We start from the raw sequence: 22,287 nt of genomic DNA on the forward strand, positions 1-22,287 counted from the left end.
CGGTTAGCACAGCATGCTAAGATGGCAGGGACCCGAGTTTGAATCCCGGACGGGATATGGGCATTATTTGTGAGTGTCCTTTCATCAATTTCATCTTATCATCCATCACTCGTCCTCATCGTCGCGATTAGCCAAAAGTGGCAGAAAAGCTGTACTAAATAAAAAAAATCTAATGAAACGTAGACCTCCAACTTTTGAATTTGTCACTTATGAAATGCATAATTTCTTTTCCTTTTCAGATGAAATCTCTGTGAGGTACCTGTACTTCCAACGAATATTCGGCTGGGGAACGGAGGAGTACAGCAATCTGGAGATCGTGCAGACCAGTATATCCATATTTGGTATGAATTTAAATTATTTCATGACTAGACATTATGCTGCACGCCAGTCATATAACTAATGTGGTAACGTATGTGGTCGAAATGGTAAACGTAGCATGCTGCAGAGTCAGAGACCCTAAGTACGAATCTCAAGCAATTAATGTACTTTATTGTTCTTGTTCCTTCATCAATTCACCATTTATCCTCAACGGCGTGATTAAATCTGAAGAGATTGAAAAAATGACGCTAAATGACAAAAAATGTAATGAAACTTATGTAAACTTCACAGTATTATGGAAGAGAGCTTTCAGACCGACGCGACACGTGTGGCTTGGTAAGGAACCTTCTGAAATAAATGCAACTATTCGTACCGAAAGGACTCGACAAGCTGCACGCGACGATCGTGCATCGTGTCACATCGGTCTGGTGGTACCGCATCCGCAGTGTTTCACTTCAGTGTGAAACCCCCATGTTGCTTGTTGCCTGACGTGTGTCGCTTCGGTCTGAAAGCTCCCTAAATCAACTATCACCGATATCAAAGAACGGTATTTGTGTGTTTCCAAACAAAAGGGGGTAGCAAGGGAGAGATGGAAAGAGAGAAGTTGTGTATGTGCATCTCTCCGCAACACAAAAGAAGTTGCAAAAACGTGCGATATATTCATTGCATATACATATGAACCCATGATGTGTAATGGAGGAATGCGAAGGCTTAGGCTTGGACATTTTCCACGCACACGTTGGGGGAATCGTTACAAGGTCTTCGTCATCATCGCTTTTTGCGTATGGTGTTCGTGGGAACGATGACACAATTACGTAATTATTGTAGTAGTTGGGAAAGACAAGCCTGTCACGAAGCTCGGATAAGCCACCATTCTTCCATTATGTAAGATTGCAGCGTACCTTTGATAACGACGGGGACTGGACGAGAGGGAGAATGGATGGTTACATGACAAGGTATTAAATGCATTTATGATCGTTCTTAATGAGAGTATTTCTTTTTACGAAATCAATTAAAATAAAACTAAGTTCAAATTAAGGACAAATAGCTTAACTGCAATGAACTACTGTTTCGACGCAACAGTTCATTACGGAGTAGATGTGCAAACGAACTTACGAAGATAATAAAAATGACCGAGACAATTCCATACAGGTAAAACAGCGGAAGCGAAAACTAAGGCGAAACCAAGACTGGCATCTACACACTTGCATTTTTAATAAATTAAATTATGTTACTCAAGTGTTGCCAATTTATATTGTTCAAGTGTTACCTCGCACAGCAGTATCTTAGAAAATGCAATCTGCTGTGGGATGGTTTGTGTGGTACAGCCATTTTTTTCGAGTATATTTCCCGATCCCGTGCCAAACACAGTGGACTAGAACTATGGAACATAAAACAAACTGTTGTCACTATTTTTTTTTCTTTAGCTAGAAACTACAAATTATATTTATTTGACCGGTCAATTACGTCAATATGGTTGCATATATATACCACTGACTTTCTATCGCAAAACCCACCTAACTTATGTAGATTCTAAAATGGTCCTATATTTACGAGTACTTGTTCAAGAATGAAGTTATGTTGATTTCCCCGTAGATTTGAAGGGGAATACTATGTCAAAACATTTACAAGAAAAACTTTCCTTGCAGACTAGCCGAATAGAAAGAAACTTTCCTAGTGTTACTTGGTCTAACGTATGGAGAAATCTTCACAAGCCTTTTCCTGACACTACACACTACTGCATGATATAGTTTTAAAAAATGAGACGTATGATGTGAAAAGATTATAAGTGAACGAGTGTATAAAAATGTTGAGAGGTGGACAACAATAAACATCCCCTTAAACGAATAGAGGAGGCTGTAGGCTCTATTTTACCTCTGTTGATAAATGTAGAACAAAGTACTGACAAGAAGGATCACATTTACTACTTGACAGATTTCGCGACGTGGTTGTGTGTGGGATTTTCATCCATTTTCTTTCACTTCTATTGTGCCATTTTCATGGTGCTGACTGACCGTCTACAAACTAATAATTATTTTTTGTTTCTTTTTAATTTCATAGCATCTCTGATGGTCATTCCATTGCTAACAAAGGTTCTTCAAGTGGCAGATACTCACATGGGAATGTATGGAGTCGTAGCATTCGTCACGTCTCGCTTGTGCTTTGCTCTAGCTACACAAACAAGCACACTATTTATCGGCAAGTATTACTTATACAACACTTTTATATATTATGAGAAAGAACGTAGAAATAGAAATAAACGTTCATTTTTATTATACATAGAGTTTGTGCAGTTGGTTATGTTATATGAGTAACTCTATTGTGGTGGCAACTATGAAAGTACCAGATCGTAGTTTGTTTTCTTTCTGTAGCATTTCAAACTACAACATTTTTAGTGGTAAGATATTTATTTTCTCTTGTATTATGCAATGGAAAAGTTGTAACGGAAAATTTACTGTCGCAGTTGATTGAACACAACTAAACAATATGAAAACGCGCGCCTCTGTATCAAATCGTAAAAGCATGGCATCCAGGTTTAAGGCGAATAATTAACAAAACTGAAAAATTACCATTTAAAATTACCAAAAAATACTCTGCCCACCCAATTGCCCACCCGAACAAATTCAATAAATATTTACACTTTACGAAAATGTGAACGGTTCCATACATAAGTATATTCTGGTGTTCACTCCACGTATTATTTTCCTCGTGACTATTGTCGACACTGGAAATGTTCGCAATTGTGAATCACAATTCCATATTTACCTTTATGTCCTTTGACGAAATATTAGTTTGGTGAGTAAGTTAATAAAGTGGGAGCAAATATTCTGTTGAATGAAATTAATTGAAGCTTTTCTTTCAACTTCCTTTACAGCGTTATTGCTAAGCAAAAGGAATTACCAGAACTCTTGAAACGAAAGTTGTGATCCAATGACCATTTCGGTTATATAAGCAGCCAATAGTAGGTAGTTCGATGGCCGGGGCGGGGTTTTATGGAGGCGAAAAATTATGCCGGATTTAAGGGGACTGCTACCCTGAGCCTCCTGTAGAGGTTTTGCTTTGAAAAGGGACACATAAGAAAAAAAAATGAGATACTTGGAATGCGGTAGAAATATTAAAAATTTTAGCCTAACTAATCATCTGACATAACTGTACCTAAAAATGAGGTAAAGGTAATTAGGTCTGCATTGATATGTTAAAAGAGTCATGGGCAATTTGATGTGTTCCTTTCTTTATTTCATCACAATTTTTATATACGTCATCTTCAAATACCTATATGGTATGCAATACATATTTTTTTTCGTTCTACTTAATAAGAAGCAATCATAATAATCTCTACTATACCGAGGTGACTATCCATAAAAAATATCTACAGAATTATTGAGTTGACAATGAGTGGTTAAACGTATCGACGCCAGTGATCCCGGGTTCGAATCCAGGTCTGGGAATTGGTGTTCTTTGTGATTGTCCCTTCATCAATTTGATCATATCATTACTTACCCGTGACAGGTGGCGTGCTAATCATTCAGCCACGGAGGTCGGCCTTATTTCACTGTCGTATGCATGAAAGAGGATGGTTACTAGTAGAATGAATTTTTGCAAATACAAGACTTTCCTGCAAGTAGTGTCTATCGGAAGCGAAGCGAAATGAATCATATATGCGAAATAGATTAGGAATGAAAGAGGAAAGATTTCAAGAATGGAACGAGAGATGAAGGGGGTGAGGTAACATAATGAGAAAAAATATATAGAGATAAATAAGAAGACATAAAAGGAGAAGCAAAATGTCAAAAGAGAATCGAGAGTGATAGACAAGAGGGAGGGAGGGAGGGGAGAATACATATTTACAAACTCATATAATGTCTTACATTTACACCTGTCCACCCCAGTTTATCAATATGCAACTCTGCCCACCCGGTCGAAAATTCCTGGCGTTGTCCCTGCCAAGATTGGACTGCTGGAAAGTATTTTTTCCTTTCCATTTTCACTGATTCGATAGGGAACTGCACAGTGGTAGTTTTGTTGCAATTAGAATATAATTTATCCATTGCTCCAATGTTGCAGTGCAAGGCATGAAGCTGATATTTGCTTTTCATTTCTGTTTAGGATGCGTTATAGGCGCTTTTTATTGCTTCACCGGCCTCTCCATACGATCCATGACTTCAAAAGTTACAACGCAGGAGGACAGAGGTATGACGTTTACTCTATTTATGTAATTTGTTTCTCGTTCTAAACAGATCGAATATACCTGTTGTATGCATATAACATACATATTGTTGTAATGGTTCTGAGGTTAATTTCTCTGAACAAGATTTGATAAATGCGTGCTGTGTAAATCTTACGAGGTACTTTTGTTCACAATAATTATTTGAGAACCAGTGGGCAAGCATCTTTCCAATTTTACATGTCTACTGAAGAACGATTTCTTCTTTCGAACCATGGTTAGAAATTTCTGGAGCCAATCAAATATTCATATTATTAATATGTATTTATAGATTGCTGTATATAATTATATACTTTCACTCTCGTACGAATTTATGTTTTACTTAATTGAATAACGTTATCACATTCACGCTTAAAATGGTGTTAAAATAGCAATCCTACATACGTCTATCTTATCTTTAGGTAAAGTGTTTGCCCTGCTCAGTTCAACGGAATCCGCTGTGTCGCTAGTGTCTAGTCCGATGTACAGTCAAGTCTACAACGCCAGCATAAGGACTTTACCATCTGCCCCGTTCTACGTCAGTATAGGCCTTTACTGTGTAGTATTCGGCCTCTTTCTGTAAGTATTTTATTTTTATTGAAAACAATTAGCATTTTTACGATCTAGTAAAAATAGATTTCGTAACTTTGAAAACTGGCCAGAAGTTATAAAACCAAGTCTCCATACTCAATAATTCGTTATTGACATTGGGCTGGCCGAACTCGGAGATTTGTTTCATAATTTTATGGAATGCCTATGTCAAATAGTAGGTTCAGAACTTGCCCTAAAATGCCGTTTCTGTTCACATTCCGGAAAATGTAGGCATTTACGTTTAAAACCGTTTCAGGCCATTTCTGAGAGGAATACGTGAATTTTATAGGCTGGTTTTGCCTATTTTAGTCATGTCTATTTCGCAGGTAACTGATATTTGCCTCGTACAGGAAAATGACGAAAAATCTGTCGATGTTTATCAATTTTACTGCCTATTTTGTATTATTCGGTGCTTTTTTGCCCGCCTATTTTGAGAGAATGCGTATGGGTATGTTCACTGCGCTACACGATATTTAAGATGGGATTTATGTTTTATTTACAGCTGGATGACTGTTTCCCTGCGAGGGCGATCACTTGAGGCCATGTCCGAAGAACACGAAGAAGAAGCAAAGCGAAAAGTGTTGGAAAAGACAAGACTGTGATAACAACAGCAGAAGCTGTGCATTAAAAAAAAGAAGCTCGTTACAACAAGACATTGTATTATACTATGTTAAAAAAGGAAACAATTTCCTGTCGTTTATCTCCTGACTATGTAGTTTTATATATTAAATTGTTATTTTTTTACCATTATACACGAAGGTTTGGTGCAGTTTTCATACGGTAATACCTACACGTATGCAATGTTATTCCTCCGTGGACTGCACTCACTATCTTGCTTTGGTAGAAGGTATATCTCCCCCACCCCCTTTTTACGGATATAAACCAACTATTCAGCAAATTAACAAAATCAATTATGAAACAGGGGGGAAAACTGAATTAGGAACATTTCATAAGGATTGCCGTGAAAGGAACTACAAAAGAAGGAAGACAAAGGCAAATATGGTAGAAGGGTACTTGGGAATGAAAATCTATGCTTTAAATTTTAAGACGGTAAGCAGACACGTAAAAGTTAATGAAACGTTTATTTAGCTGAGAAACCTGAGTTTGTAAGTACATTTTCCACCATAAATGGGGATTACACAACTCCATCACTGGACAAGAGAAATGCCCAAAATGAGGGGTGGGGTGGGGTGCTGTAATGTGTCAAAAAATGTGAGAACCAAATAACAACTTGACAAAACTTGAACTAACAGTTTTTTTAGTTAGCCTCCTCGATGGCATAGTGGTAACGTCGTCGACAAGGGGTTCCGGTGGAGGCACGTAGTGGTTCGGATCCCACTTTTAACACGAGACCCACTTCCGATTAGCCCATCTGTTCATAAAGTGGACTTGAAACAAAAATTCAAATTAAGAGCATAATACATTTCTACATAACCTGACCTGGTCAAAATATACACGAGTATTTTCCCTTCCTTTTTAACGTTCTCTTAACTTTATTGTTATCCACACACACACACACACACACAGCTATTGCCTGCATAATCGCCTTCAATTTGCTGGCGCGGACCTGTCAAACGAGTACCCCGGTGACTGTGGTTATCAGAACCTTCCTTGACACGCATAGCAAGCGCCTCATTGCGCCACAGAGGAGAAAGTCGTCTTCCAACTTCTGGGGAACGACCAATCTGCGTGTGCAGAAAGAAACCACGACGGAAAGATTGCCACCACGTATCTCGGCGCTACGCTGTTGAAGTACAGACAACGCTGATTATTATTTACTTTGTGCATGTTCAGTAAAGTTGCTGAGCATTTATTTGCGCTGAGGACTCATGCACACCATAACTCAGAGCATAGGGAGGAGCAACTCGGGCACCCGCGCCAGATAAAATAATTGTTTGTGTACGATTTATTACAAATTTATAGGACGCTGGTGCTTCCATAAGCAACTAATCTGAATTTTCATGACTTCATGGATTGTTTTGACACACACAAGATTACTGGAAATGGAATCATATTCTAAACAGAGTACTACATAAAAATCTCGTCGAAAAAAATATTTTAATCAAAAATACAGGGTGTTCATAAAGTCCCGGTACCATTACATTTGTAATTGTACCGGGACTTTATGAACACCCTATACTTTGTATGCACTATTAATTTAATTATAGAATGAAATAATAAAGTGAAAATATTAGTTTATATGGAGTAATATAACTTCACTACAGCGTCAAAATTCTAAGAAAAATAAACAACGTATTTAGTTTTAATTAAATATAAAGCACATTGCACCGGTGGCCTACCGAAAATGAAAAGAAAAAATAATTTAGAAACTTATTAGTCTCTCATAATTCTTAGTTTAAAACTTCAATTTTATTCCTCTTAAATAACACTACGGAATATATAAATGAATTGTTTATTAATTGCAATAGTGTTTATATTGTGAGTATTTAGGACACCTGTACTTCAGATTAACGAACAAAAACTTCTCAAAATGTTTGGTTCTGAACGTCACGTATGATGTATGCCCCAGAGCCCCAGGCCCCAGGGCTCCTAGAGCCGGCCCTGCTATGACTAATGAAAAAGAATCATAATTAAAGTCAAACCACATATACTTTTATAAGCTTTTGACATTTCTACCCGTGTCGCATTATCAACACAACAAAATTTAGTCATCTCGTTGCTGTTAGATCAGAACTCGGTCACGGAGTTTTGCACAAAAATGATATTGTCAGTTAGTTAATCACCTGTCTTCATTTGCCACGTCTCATCATCTAGAAAGTTCCAGACGATCGTTTAATCTGCCTGCCTTATGATTTGCATTTCCACATGGCCGATCTTCGAATACAATCACCAGTTCCATAACTCCTCGCTCAAGGACGCAATAAATGCTTTCGAACTAGTTGCACTGTGCAGGAACATAGGTTACTGTCCAGTGTTGCAAACGCAGATTTAGAACAAAGCCCTAAGAGAGAAACCATGTGTCCATGTCATAAAACCTAATCGCTAATGCTGAACAAAAAATCATAATAAGAAAAAGGTAATCGAATGGTTATTGCCGTGCAGATACTGTATGTATTATATATATATATATATATATATATATATATATATATATATATATATATATATAGGGTGTTTTTTTAGAGTGATAGAACTTTGAACTGAAATAAAACACATAAAAAATTAAGTTTGAAGCCAATTGTGTTTTTATTTGAAAGATAACTTTCTGACATTTACTTTTTGAAAATAATTTCCGGCATATGTCCACCGTACTCAATGCGGATGCAATAAATGACTTTTTTGTAAATTCTGCTTGTCAGCAAACAAACACGACCGAGGTTGAGAAATTAATCGAGTCATATAAAACACGGCAGACAAGCGGAACCTTCAAACTGAAGAAGGTTAATGAGGCTACCGTGTTGAAGGAGGTCAAAAAACTACACTCCAATGCCAAGGGTCATGATGGCATCAGTCTAAAAATGTTGAGACTCTGCATCCCGCATTGCCTAAAGAGCCTAACTCACATCATAAACTGCTTTCTTAAGGGATATTTCCCGAAGATTGGAAAAAGGCTGTAGTGACGCCCGTACCGAAAACCACTGTTTCCCTTGATGTTAAAGATCTAAGACCAATAAGCGTACTGCCAATTATGTCTAAAGTTATAGAACGCATAGTAAAAGAACAATTAGTAGACCATTTGATGTTGCATGACCACTATTCTCCACATCAATCAGGCTTCAGGAAACAGCACAGCACGGTAACTACTTTAGTTAGCGTTGTTGATGACATAGCCAAGGGGATGGATAATGGTAAAATTTCGTTTCTTGTACTCCTTGATTACACCAAGGCATTTGACTCCATAAACCACAAACTTTTGGCAGAGAAATTGAAATCTATCGGCATAAGAAATAAGGAATTGTTATGGTTTCGGTCTTATCTAACGAACAGGCAACAATGTGTAAAATTAGTACATGAGAATAAATCGTGCATGTCTAAATGGCTTGATATCAAACAAGGAGTACCACAAGGAAGTATTCTAGGACCTATCCTATTTTCGCTATACATCAAAGATTTTAATGATTCACTAAAACACTGCAAATGCCATCAGTATGCGGATGACACACAAATATATATACAAACACCATTAAGAAACAGTGCAATGGCCCTCGAAGCATTGCAACAGGACCTAAATTCAATATCTAAATGGTCTGAATGTAATGCACTCAAATTGAATTCATCCATGTCTTACATTTTAACTTTAGGCACAACGAGTAACCTCAAAAAGTTAGAACAATTACAACTCCCCCCTCCCTACACTGAATAATTCCAAAATAAAGAAAGTAGAAACAGCACGCAACCTTGGCATAATATTGGACGAGAATCTACAATGGGGTTCTCATGTCACACATATAATTAAAAACTCAATAGCCAAACTGAAATCACTTTTTCCATTAAAACATATGCTAAGCAAAGAAACGAAAACTCACCTAGTCAACACACTTGTAATGCCAAAAATTGATTATGCTTCCCCAGTTTTTATAAACATCCACAGTGCTCTAAATTACAAGATACAAAAACTTCAAAACAGTTGCATAAGATTTATACTGAATGTCAAAAGAAGAGAACACATATTCCCGTACTTACAGGAACTTAATTGGTTAAACGTTAAGAATAGGAGAACATTTTTGGCATTGTCTTTATTGTACAGGATCCTGAACAATAAGGAACCAAGATATTTAATTGATCAAATTGCTCCGTACAGGAAGAAAGGAAAACAAATTAACCTTCGTCAAAAAACACACTTCACGATTCCTGTACACAGAACAACATTCTATGGGAATTCTTTCATAGTCACCGCAATAAAAGAATGGAATGACCTCCCCCCACCACTGACCTCAGGGGAGCTCCACCCTGCATCATACAAAATAAATCTAAAGAAACATCTGCTGTCCAAACAATAGTGCCTGGCTTTGTCTTTTCTGTAATGAATGGGAATGAGGTATTGGTTGTAGTTTTAGCTGTAATAATTGTATTTTAATTGTGGTATTTAACTCTGTACCTTCAGTACATTAATTGTTTACATTATAAGTAGGAATGTTTTTTTTTTAATTTCTTTTTTTTGTATTTTTTTTTTGTCTTTTTATTCTTTTTATTCTTTCTACTGCAACAAAGATTTTCAAGAAGTGGAAAGTGTCAATTGTAATATGTTTTTTTAAAGGGTTTGTTGTAAGAACGGCCCGCGAGGCCGAAACACGCCCTCTCAATAAAGACGATATTATTATTATTATTATTATTATTATTATTATTATTATTATTATTATGACTAGCTGTGATGAACCGGATTCGATCAGTCCAATTTTGAACCACTTTTTCAAGTAATTGGGGACGTGTGTCGTTAATATCACGAGTTATGTTGGCTTCCAAAGCGTCAATTGTTGCTGGTTTATCAGCATAAACCAGAGACTTTACATATCCCCAAAGAAAATAATCCAGTGGCGTTAGGTCACATGATTTTGCTGGAATTCACTGACAGCACCGATATTTCCGAAGTGCTCTATACGTTTGGCGAACAGAACATTGATTTTGGAAATAGATTTCCACAATTTGTAAACGTTGTTGCGGCGTCAGTCTTCCCATGATCATTTGCCAATGCTCACTGATATGAAATGACAAAACAACATGTCATCAAAACAAAACAAATGACAGCTATCCCTATTGAAAGTTCTATCACTCTAAAAAAACACGCTTTATATATATGTATATATATATATATATATATATATATATATATATATATAGAGAGAGAGAGAGAGAGAGAGAGAGAGAGGATGTAGTAATCAATATTCGCCTTGTAAAAACATTTTAAAGCTGGTTTTAAGTTGACACTTTGTGCTCAGATAGGTTAACCGGGACAGGACCTACAGTTTATTTATTGTATTTTTTATTCAGCGTAGCTTTTGTGCCACTCTTAGCTAATTGTAACGATGATGATGAGTGATGATTATATGAAATTGATGAAGGGACATTTACACATGACACTCCTTTAGAACCCGGGAGCTTCTGTGATGACTCCGAAAATCGAATATTTAACAGGCTCCAACACCGAGCTGGCAACCTACAGTGGGATCGGAACCATTGTGCAATGTACCTCCACGAAGGACCACTTGATTACAAGGTGACAGCATTACCACTACGACAACTAAAAGACCTAGTAATGGAATCAGTGTGCTTTCTGAGCACGGAACTCCTTACATTACAAGGTCACAAGGTTCAACACTTCGCTATCGGGAATGAGCGCCTCCGTCTTATCAAGGATTCGACTCCCGATGGAGACACACTTCAATGGTTCAAATCCCACATTAAACTTGCTTACACAATGCACAATAAATAAATATATGTTTGAGTGTGTGTGTACGTATGTTTGTATGCTTGCGATTTTAATATTGCCAGTTTATTATTCTGGAATTATTATTTTTTGGAGGGTATTTCGGGGTAGTTGAGAATTCAACTCAACTCGGTACACCTTGGACTATATGACTTTAAAAAAGGATGAGTATTGAACGTGCCGAGGGACCTCAATCTAGCACTGCTGAGCCGACTTCTCTGACGGAGTGGTTAGCACAGCGCCAGGTGTCCCGGGTTCGAATCCCAGCCTGGTATGGGTGTTCTTCATCTATTTCATCATGCAATATCCTTACCTTCGCGATTAGCCAAAAGTGACAGAAAAGCGAAGTAAATGAAACCAAATAAATCAATCAATCAATCTAGCACTGCTGGGAAGAGCATGGTCTTGGCAACACTGACTTTATCAAATGCAAAGCCTTGTTTACCCATAACCATTTGAATGTCTTTTGTTTTTCTCTTGGCCGTAACGAAACCAGAGTGAGAAAGGGAAGCAACAAGCTCGCATGCTGAAGGAGGTAATCAGGAATCAGCCTTTTGAAAAACAACTGCGTCGAAATCAGTTGCCGAGTACAGGCTGTTTCAGGACGGACTACCAGGGGGAAAATGAAGACAAGTGAGCTGTGGAAGTCGGCGCTTACTTTTCAACTACTCGTAAACAACTTCGGAAAGCGATAAAAAAATAACGGTTGTCTTTTTTTCACCTCAATACGTGTCTTTTCGTTCCAAGACGATAGTGCATTATTTTTTTCCTGCCTTTTGCCTTGCAAGACGACTGTACTGTGTATTCCCGGCGAAGACCCAAGTTCGAATCCATTCACATGCATCGGTTCAAGTGCGGAGGGAATCCAGGATGACAACGAAGGGATACATGCTGCTTCCGACGTGTGATCAGATCACAACGCAGGTAATGTGTGAAGCGTTTCCTCCTCATGCACTTTCAGTGGTCGATGCACAATCTCTCCAATCCCGGTCTGGGCATGGGTGTTCTCTGTGAGTGTCCCTTCATCAATTTCATCATATCATCATTCATCCTCATCTTCGCGATTAGCCAAAAGTGGCAGAAAAGCGAAGTAAAATAAACGAACCAACCAAAAGTATTGATGAAAAAGTCCATCTCACTGTTTTACAAATTCTGTGTTGAGTGCAAAGCAAGGACGCATCTAAGTAGAGTTGGTCTAGACCAGTCGTCAACTTTCGTGAGCATAAATATGTACCCTTGAAATTTAATATAAATAAATAAATAATGGTATAATCATAGAGAGTATTCGTTCGATTATGTCTAGGCTGGTTGACAAAATTTGGTGTAAATTAGTTGACAACTACTGGATCTAATGGAATGTCTTAGTTTCCTCTGGCCAGTATCATTAATTTGGTAAGTGCTGATTTTCATTGGCATGTCCAGATCGGACATAAAGTCCCAAACTTCAGGAGAACCTCTCGCGGCCCGGCTGTTGAGAAACACTGGTTTAGACCCTCGAAAATCATATTCCTATGTGTACTTTCAGGTGTAATCAGGGGTGCCCACAGAGGGGATTCATGACGCGCCTGCGTCAGGGGAGTTTTTTGGGGGAACAAAACTTTATACCTATTCCATATATCTTCACACAACATGGGGGGGGATCGTTTCTTTGATTAACTTGTTATTATTTTTTAGTTATTGTTATTATGTACACTTTATCTACCTACGTGTGGGTGATCGCGGCGATGGGTTTAAAATGAAAGACCACCTCTTATGCCTTTCTTTAGAATTGGTTTGCAAGGGAGACTCCACTGGGTATCGAACCCAGAATCCCTTAATTACAAGGCGATTATGTTATGTTACCACTACGCCACTGGGAAGCCCCTCGAAAAACAAAGCAAACGAAGGTGAAGAAGTTTGCCATGGTAATATTTATACATCTCACTCAATCAGTGGCGCAGGGACGGAGATCCAGAGGTGCAGTTAACGGCAAAGATAACGGTAGGCTATTGTCCACCGCTTTTTTCGTTCCATTTTAATTCTACATCCTGCGTTGTTTCAAGGAGTGACATTATGTTGGTTCGAAGCAGATATTACCCTCTACTTATTGGCGTCTTTATTTCAATTCATTATCATCCCACTGTGTAATACAGACAAAATGAAAATGGTGATGGACAATTCGCCTACTGTCTCTTTTGCCGTTGGGTGTACAAGCAACAGCAAAGTAATACGTAGGAACGACAACAAGTGTGCGGCGAAGTGGGTTAGAAAGCCTGAGTGCTCAAGGGTAGCTTCGATAAAGCATCTGAATTGCCTCGAGTTAAACCAGGAAATTGGCAGGGGCGATTCCTCCATGTAGAAAGTGAGAAACTTCGTACAGTTCATTTGTAGTTATTTCGAGTTCTCTACTTTTTTAGGAGTTTAATGCGTTATAAAATTAAGAGCGCAATGTACGTACAATTGACTAGATTAGCTACTGTCAAGAGGAAAGACGACGGCCAGAGGCTTTCTGCCGCTCGCTGAGGAACCAAGGCGGTCATCCTACAGACAGATGGGTGAGGGTGAAAGGGGCAGTGAAGGGAGGGGCGTCGAGGTTGCGAAGATCGGCGAGGACTGAGGAACCAGCAAGTTGTTCCTCAATCAGCGTTGCCAATCCCAGCAAAATGGTACTAAACCAAGCACAGTTTGATATTTGTTGGCACTTAGCACCCTGCTTTTGACATAATGGTAAAATCTGCAAACACCAGTCCCTGGGAGAGGAAAAATCGAATTCAATGGAATATGTTTTCAGGAAATAGAAATAATATTATGTCCAAATCTTATTTCTACTTCACCAGCGGACATGTTTCAAGCGAAAGGGAGTATGCCGATCCAGCGGCAAGCTTTTTTACAACCATGTCACAATCCATTTTCTATATTTATTTCATCCTGCCCGATTTAGTTCGTCAGGAGATTTTGTGGTAGGAAATCGGTGGAAATTTGGAGGTAAACAATTTTCTCAAACCTTTTTAAGTTCTGTGTTGAACTCATGTTGTTTATTGCACAATTTTAAACAATTTGGGGGAAAATTTATACTATTACATAACTGTTAAGAATAAGTAACGCAAGTTCAAAAATCTAGGAAAGTAGATGCAGAATTACAATTATCCGAAAAAAGTAATTAATAATAAATCCTAGCACAATTTAGAAACATTTAGAATAATTTCGAAGTTTTAGCAGCACTTTTTGTTATCGTGAATCCACTCGACGACAGGGAGGGAGAAGAAAATCGAAATTATTGAAAAATCTGAAATATCGTTTATGTTATTTTAGTCGATTTTTATAGGTTCACATTTAAATATTTCATAGTTCAAAGTGAGGAGCAAGAGCCCCTTGCCCTATCTTGAGCACAGGCCTGCAGCTAACATTTTAAATGCAAAGGATAACACAAGCGATACGTGCGAATGTAATTGAACGCATTTTTCAAACCTTCCTCGGTTTACCATAACTTCTTCCTACACTCCGAAAAAATCACGAGTCGCCACTGGAAATTGGCGATCTTTAGTTCCCAAGGCCATTCTGCTGAACGAATGAGAAGAAGGTTGTTTGTGTGTGGATTTGGCCAGCATGAAATTCCTTGATTTTCTATTTTTATTTAACGTCGCTTTTCTGCCACTTTTGGCCAATTGCGAAGATGAGGATGAGGGATGATATGATAAAATTGAAGAAGGAACACTTAAAAAAGTTACTTTCAGTAAGAAGGTATAGTAGTAGACACGCTGTCGTAATTAAATACTTTATGGGGATTATGACATGATCAGCGGAGGGGGCACGCCATTTGCCTTGGGGAGGTAGGGGGGTGCATACCCCTGCTGCTTGGATTTGGATCAGTGATGTGATATTTCCTCATTTGCTAGTTTTCGCCTCTACCGTACTTGTTGGTAGGCATTTTGTTCCCACAAGGCACTGCGTAGAGAAAACAAGTTTAAAATGATGGATGAACGATTCGAGGAAGAATGGTACAGATAAATATAACATAAATGCATTTTCATTAAAATATGTTGTTATTTTACTATATTCATTATAACACTTCATTTTCTCTAAAAAATAAATCCGATCAGAAAAATGCCAATATGTACGTACAAGAATGTAACAAACGTAGCCTAACCAAAAATGAAAGTGTTGTTTCCAATTTTTAATTTTTCGCTACATATGTGAAAAATATGGCAATGCACTTGATTTACTATCCATATGTGTTTACTCTTTAGCATATAATTGTATCAGTGGCGATTTCTCTGGGTGTGTAAGTCGTGTGTTAACGGCCAAAGGAAAATGAAATAAAGAAGAAAGTATCTGTACTTTTATAAATTACGATTTTGAGCGTTTTTCTTCAATTGTCAGTCTCGAGCGCCCGGTAGTTTTCGAACGCGGCGCAGCGCGCAGTGGTTGCCAGGCAGGCAGATCGGTCCCGCACTGCCAGGACCATGGCCAGGGCGTTGGAGAGGAAATACAACGTCTTACCATTGCCAAAACATAGGATGACCGCGCATGAGCACCCTGCCACCCACTAGCATGGTTATCTTCTCAAGGCGTTGTATTTGTTCCCAACGATTTGGCTTTCATTCGCCCCGCGTTCGGCGTTGTATTGCTCGTGATTGTTGTGCATTATTTTTTAAACGTCTGGTGCGAAGTGATGTGATTATTTTAAGATGGAGAATAGTGAAAGTGTTGTGCAAAAGTATTTAAATAATTCATTTTCTTCGCTTTCGTATTCAGAGAAGAAACAAGTGATTGACAATGGTCGACCATGTCCGAATCTCACGATGTCAACAAGTGTTGAAGGAAAAAGTGGTGCTGGAAAAGGTTTTGAGAGACATTTTCGAAAAGAAATCTATGAAATTTCAGACTGGCTTTGCGGGTGTGATGTGGTGAATAAATTTTACTGTTGGATATGTTTATTATTCTAGACTTAAAAAGGTGTTGGGAATTATCAAGGGTATGCGGATTTCAATCATCTCAATACTGCAGTGAGAAAACACAACGAGTCTGAATTGCATCTTTATAGTTTCTTTAAATTTAGTAGTTTTGTTGCCACTCCTACTAGAATTGACGTTCTTTTGGATACTCAACGAAAATCTGAAATAGAGCTACACAATGAAAAAGTAAAAGAGAACAGGGAATATTAAAGAGGTTGATTAACGCCGTCTGCTATTTAGCAAAGCAAGAACTGCCATTCCGAGGCCATGAGGAAAATGCAGCATCTCTCAATAAGGGCAATTACATGGAATTCCTCATTGCAAGTGCCGAGTTTGATCCCTCATTAAAAGAACATTTATTAAATTCTACAGTTTTTCGCGGTACTTTGGCAGGTATTCAAAATGATTTAATAAATTCAGTTTCGGATGTTCTGAGAGATGAAATCTACAATGAAATTCAAAACACAGACTTTGCGGCTATCATGGTCGATGAAACGTCAGACATTAGCAAAACATCTCAGGTGTCAACAGAGTTACGTTTTTTTTCGGCCTCACAGAAAAAAGTAATTGAAAGATTTCTTGGATTTCATGACATGAGCGTCGAAAAAACTGCAGGAGGTCTTTTTAGTCACGTGACTGAAATAATGGATAAATATAAGTGTGGAGATAAATTAATTGCCCAGACATACGATGGATATTCTGTAATGAGTGGTCATTTGAATGGCCTTCAAAGTAAAGTTTTGGAAAATTATCCGAAAGCTTTTTTTTTATGCATTGTTATGTTCATGTCATGAACTTGGTGCTGCAACAATCGTTAGAATGTAACAAAGAGCTTAAGGTTTTTTTTTGTGGTCTTAAATCACTTAAACCTCATTCTCCAAAGAGGTTACACGAACTTTCTGCTTTCATGTCCAGAAAGCTCCCGTCATTAGCTCCTACCAGATGAAATTTTACCTCTAGGCTAGTGTGGACAGTCAATGACAACAGAGAAGCACTGCTTATGTTTTTTGAACATGTTAGTGAAAGTGGAGACTTCGATCATTTGACTGCAGTGACTCCAGAGGATTTTCTAGAAGGACTTCGAAAATATATTTTTAAAAAAGGCTTTATCCAACTTGCTTGCCTTTTCAGACGTATTATTCAGTATATTGCAGTCTGAAAATGTTGATATTTTGTATTGCAGTAATAAAATAACTGAATTTCAACAGCAGCTGAAAAAGGAATGTGAGAATTTCGAAACAATATGGAATTCGATAACTGGTGCAGTAGAAGAGGAAGAGATTGTTGAAATGAAAAGGAGGCGACTGAACAACGAATCACAGAAAGACCACTGCCGGAGGCTTTACTTTGAAATCATTGATAATATCAGCAACCAGATAACAATTAGATTCGCATCATTTGAAAAATTGCAATATTTTGATTTACTAAATTCCACAAAACGGGGTTACTTGAATAAAAGAGAAAACTTTCCTCACCATCTCGTACAAAAATTGCAGGAAATTTATGGCAGTGTCTTTAATTTAACCAAACCGCAGAAGAATGAACTTTATGTTTGGTATGCTTCCACTGAAGGATCCGAGAAAACACCAATTGAGATTGTAAATTATCTACTGGACACGAATCTAGTGGATGAGTTTACAGAAATATATAAATTAGCAGTGTTGATCGCAACAATTCCTTCCACGACGCCATCTGTCGAGAGATCGTTCTCATCACTGACGAGGATCCACACATTCTGCCGATCTACTCAAACTCAGAACCGGATGACGAATTTAAGTCTTCTCTCCATCCAGAAAGAATTACTTTCTAAGCTTCGAGAAGGGGATAAATCCGAATTTTATGAGGCGGTGATCAGTGCATTTCTCTCTAAAGAAAGAAGAATAAACTGGAATACGAGTAACTATAAGTAATGAGCAGTTGATTTTTCAAAATTTACTTTTTGGAAGGATAAATGAAGGATAAGGGGAAAAACCAGGAATGGGCATGTGCATTTTAGCGATTTTTCAATGAACGGGTCATTCTTATGTCCACTGTGGTTTTTTTAGGGGTGATAGGTAGGAGTTCCACCAACCCCTCTGGTTGCAAACTCGTGCTTTAAAAATTAATTGTATGGCGAACTATTGAACATATTAATTTTCTCCTTACCCTTCAAACATATTAAATTTTAAATGAAGTATTTACTTCATTTAAAATAATTTATGTAATTTAATGTTTTTTTTCTAAATATTTATAAATTTACACCAAAAAGGAACGGAGAAAATTTGTAATATTGGTTCACAGAAATGAGAGGGGGAGGGGTTAACATTCCTTCTTTGCCAACGCCTGAAGTTCAGGGTCAGGAGACGCCACTGAATTGTATCCACTTATAACCATGTTGTGGCAACAATCAGCGTTGTTATGTGTGATTGTGATTGGGAAAACGTAAGAACCCTTATAATTAATCATTTAAATGCTAACAATTAGCCAAATAACACAGAGCTTAACTCATCAGGCATTCGATACTATCTCACTAGGAATAATTATAATTATATAGTGTGATAATTATCACAGTTTGCCCCTGGGATGAGACATGATTACAAAACAAGGACATGCAAGAAACATTATACAAACAGAATAGTAACAAGCAGCACCCAGAGAACTTAATGAGTGAAAAAAAAATTACACAGAACATTGTTTTGAAGTTGATCAGGAATGTTCACTGCTTTTCCGTGGAATCCCATTCGTTCCGGTTTTTTGTCTTCTTCGAGTCTTGGCATAGTTGTTCTCCAAGACAAAGGCTCAGTTACTGCCATTGTGGAGTGCGAGAACGGATAACTACCCACAGTTTACCTGCTACAGAGGAATTTCGTTTGATAAATCCATGGACTTTACAACCGAAGTGAAGGTAAGCTTTACGAAAGTTATAAATGAAGAATCAAATATCTCGTGAATTTTCATTATAATCGAGATACACATAGAATTCTTATATACATTTCATGAATCAGAAAATGTGAGAGAAATACTTTTAATGCTTATTACATATTACAACAGACTACCCACACTACGTAGAAATTTAAAATGTAAGTTGGACCAAGACTCCAACCAAGGTCTCTTTGCATACCCTGCTCGGTAACTTACTAGGTAGAGCGATGGCTAGGTAGAGACCCTAATTCGCTTAAATTTCAACTCACACTGGATATTTAATAAAATACTCTACGTTCTCGAGATAAACATAACACATTCAAAACAAGGGAATATGATGCCAATGTGTACACGTTTACAGTCAAATAGGTGTCAAATAGCTGCACTGATATAACCATTTGATAAATACGTATGTAGAAAAGTAGAGTAAGGTACGAGGGTCACTATTTATATTTTGAGCCTTGGCAACACTGATTGAAGTTAGGCGCGATTTGACGTTTGCACGGAATCGTCTGGCATTATTGACCATAACGTACTTCAAATGTTTTGTCAATAGCTTCATTTGTGTTGTTTATGTTGCCTTGGAGAATGTGCGACAACAATAAAATGGAATTAACTCGTGAACATTTTCGTGCGATGATTTTTTACGATTTTCGACGTGGATTATCAAGACAAGACTGCATCGATCAACTTACTTCCACATTTGGCGATGAAGCCCCATCCTTTGCCACTGTGAAACGCTGGTATAACGAATTTAATCGTGGCCGCCATTCGCTCACCGACGAGATTCGCGAATGTCTTCCAAAATCAGTTGTTGTTCAAGAAAACATTGATGCTGTGCAAAACCTAATACTGCAAGATCGTCATGTGACATACTGTGAGATTGAGGCAACCATAGGCATTAGTTCCACCAGCATATATTACATGATCCTTTAGCTGTGAGAAAGGTATGTTCTCGTTGGATCCCACACAATTTGACAAAAACTCAAAAAGACGCTCGCGTCAATTGGTGTAAACAAATGCTCAATAAATACAATCGTGGTGCTTCAAAAGACGTATATAAGATTGTAACAGGTGACGAATCATGGATATATGCATATGAGCCGGAACGTAAACAGCAGTCAACTGTATGGGTGTTTCAAGATGAACCCAATCCAACAAAAGTTGTTCGCGCTCGAAGCACATCGAAACAATTGGTCGCCTGTTTTTTCTGGAAAACTGGTCATGTGGCAACTGTGCCTTTAGAGGAACGTAGAACGGTCAACTCTGAATGGTACACACTAATTTGTTTGCCAGAGGTCTTCGGTCAAATACGGAAAACAAACAAACGCCGTCGGATCATTCTTCATGAAGACAATGCCAGCTGTCACACATCTCGTCTAACAACCGACTTTATGAACAGTCAAAAAATCGAATTGATGGGTCATCCGCCGCACAGTCCTGATTTGGCACCCAATGACTTCTTCTTGTTCCCGAATGTCAAGAATAAATTGCGTGGACAACGATTTACGTCGGCGGATTTACGTCGGTGTCTCAAGAAGATTGGAAAAACTGCTTTGACAAATGGTTCGAACGAATGCAAAAGTGTATTGACCATAAAGGAGAATACTTCGAAAAACAATAAAGCAGTTTTCAATGCCAAATTCCTGTTTTTTCATTGTTAGGCTCAAAATATAAATAGTGACCCTCGTATGTACTTTCTGTACCATACATATTTTGCACACATTTGTCGTTTGTGTTTTACTCCAAAATGTTCCTTTTTTTCTGAATGACCCTCGTATATTAAAATTCCAGGGAAGCTATAGTTATAGGTAGAGTTAGGATTTTTAGGTGCGCACCTTTTTCTCGTAGTGAAAGAGACCTCTCTGGAAGGACTCAGTGTGTGAAATGTTGCCTCAACGTGAGAATGGAGCTAATTTTCCAGCACCTTTTTTCGCCTTTTTTGATAACCTTTCCCCTTCCCCCCCTTTTCTGGGACATTTATCTATTTTCCCCCTTTTTCGTGTTCTTAATCGCTTTTCCTCCCCTTGTTGTGTCCTTTTACTGGTGTTGTTAAATATGTTTCCTCAGCAAATCATTGAATTTTTGATTTCTTTTTTCGCGACACTTTTCTCTTTAAGATGTTTTCACATTGTTAACTGAAATTGAATGTATTAAAAGTGTGCTTGATTGTTGACTATTTGAAATCAACAATGGAAAGACCGCTGCTGATATGCACCAGATCGCTGTTATTTTTTTTTTAAGATAGGAGGAAGAAAGAAACGCAGTTTGGTATTGGAAGCAGTGAAGCAACAATGTGTTTCTGAAGTGGTGGGTTTCACGTTTCATGTGTGCGCAGTGGACAGATATTGTTTGTGGATGTAAGTTCCTTACCTGCTTTTTCACTCTGTTAGATCCTGTTAGTGCATGTACTTTAAAATGCTGAAAGTGCCCAGATCCCGATTTCTCAGTCTGGCTCAACAATTTAAGCACAAGTTCATAGAAAGTGATGGAACTGTTATTCGATGCACGGTTTGTGATATGGGAATCACATTAGATGAAAAACACCAGAGAGATCGCATCCAGCAACATATTTCCAGCTCTAAGCATCAAAAGAACAAGAATCTGCAAGGAAGTAAATCTCGGCAGCCTCTCTTACGCAATGCATTTGAGCAGTGTTCTTCCAAGAACAAAAATTTAAAGGAATTTAATGTTGACTTGTGTGCATCTTTTACACAGGCACTCAACAAGGTGAACCGTCCAGCCTTGAAGGGGTTCCTTGAAAAGTACACACGGTTGTCAGTGCCCGATGAGAGTTCATTAATAAAAACTATATTGAACCTGTGTATGAAGAAACTGTTCGTAAAATTAAGGTGAAAGTGTCAGATTGCAATATAGGTGTCATTCTGGATGAGATGACAGACTCAATGCAACGATATGTTTTGAACATTTTGGTTTTTCCTCTGACAGGTGAG

The 22,287-nt window shown here is 38.0% G+C and overlaps 2 protein-coding genes across 4 annotated transcripts in view; both read left to right on the top strand.

Moving 5' to 3' along the window:
• The window catches only part of LOC145987336 (lysosomal proton-coupled steroid conjugate and bile acid symporter SLC46A3-like), a 29,045-nt gene extending 23,131 nt beyond the window's left edge, over window positions 1-5,914 (top strand). The window contains exons 3-7 of one of the 2 annotated variants that reach the window (XM_083121857.1): window positions 240-341; window positions 2,380-2,517; window positions 4,426-4,509; window positions 4,945-5,101; window positions 5,616-5,913. In XM_083121857.1, coding sequence (XP_082977983.1) covers window positions 240-341; window positions 2,380-2,517; window positions 4,426-4,509; window positions 4,945-5,101; window positions 5,616-5,715 — 581 coding nt within the window. In that variant the 3' untranslated portion in view covers window positions 5,716-5,913. Of the gene's footprint in view, window positions 1-239; window positions 342-2,379; window positions 2,518-4,425; window positions 4,510-4,944; window positions 5,102-5,615 lie in introns of both variants that reach the window. The other variant, XM_083121856.1, reaches the window with a different exon arrangement.
• A 6,091-nt stretch (window positions 5,915-12,005) lies between these two features.
• The window catches only part of LOC145987338 (putative peptidoglycan muropeptide transporter SLC46), a 40,303-nt gene continuing 30,021 nt past the window's right edge, over window positions 12,006-22,287 (top strand). The window contains exon 1 of one of the 2 annotated variants that reach the window (XM_083121858.1): window positions 12,006-12,422. In XM_083121858.1, coding sequence (XP_082977984.1) covers window positions 12,369-12,422 — 54 coding nt within the window. In that variant the 5' untranslated portion in view covers window positions 12,006-12,368. Of the gene's footprint in view, window positions 12,423-19,232; window positions 19,317-22,287 lie in introns of those variants that run through there. The other variant, XM_083121859.1, reaches the window with a different exon arrangement.

The sequence above is a fragment of the Lepisma saccharinum genome, chromosome 4, assembly GCF_977018435.1.
Source record: "Lepisma saccharinum chromosome 4, izLepSacc3.1, whole genome shotgun sequence".
Classification (NCBI taxonomy): Eukaryota; Metazoa; Arthropoda; class Insecta; order Zygentoma; family Lepismatidae; genus Lepisma; species Lepisma saccharinum.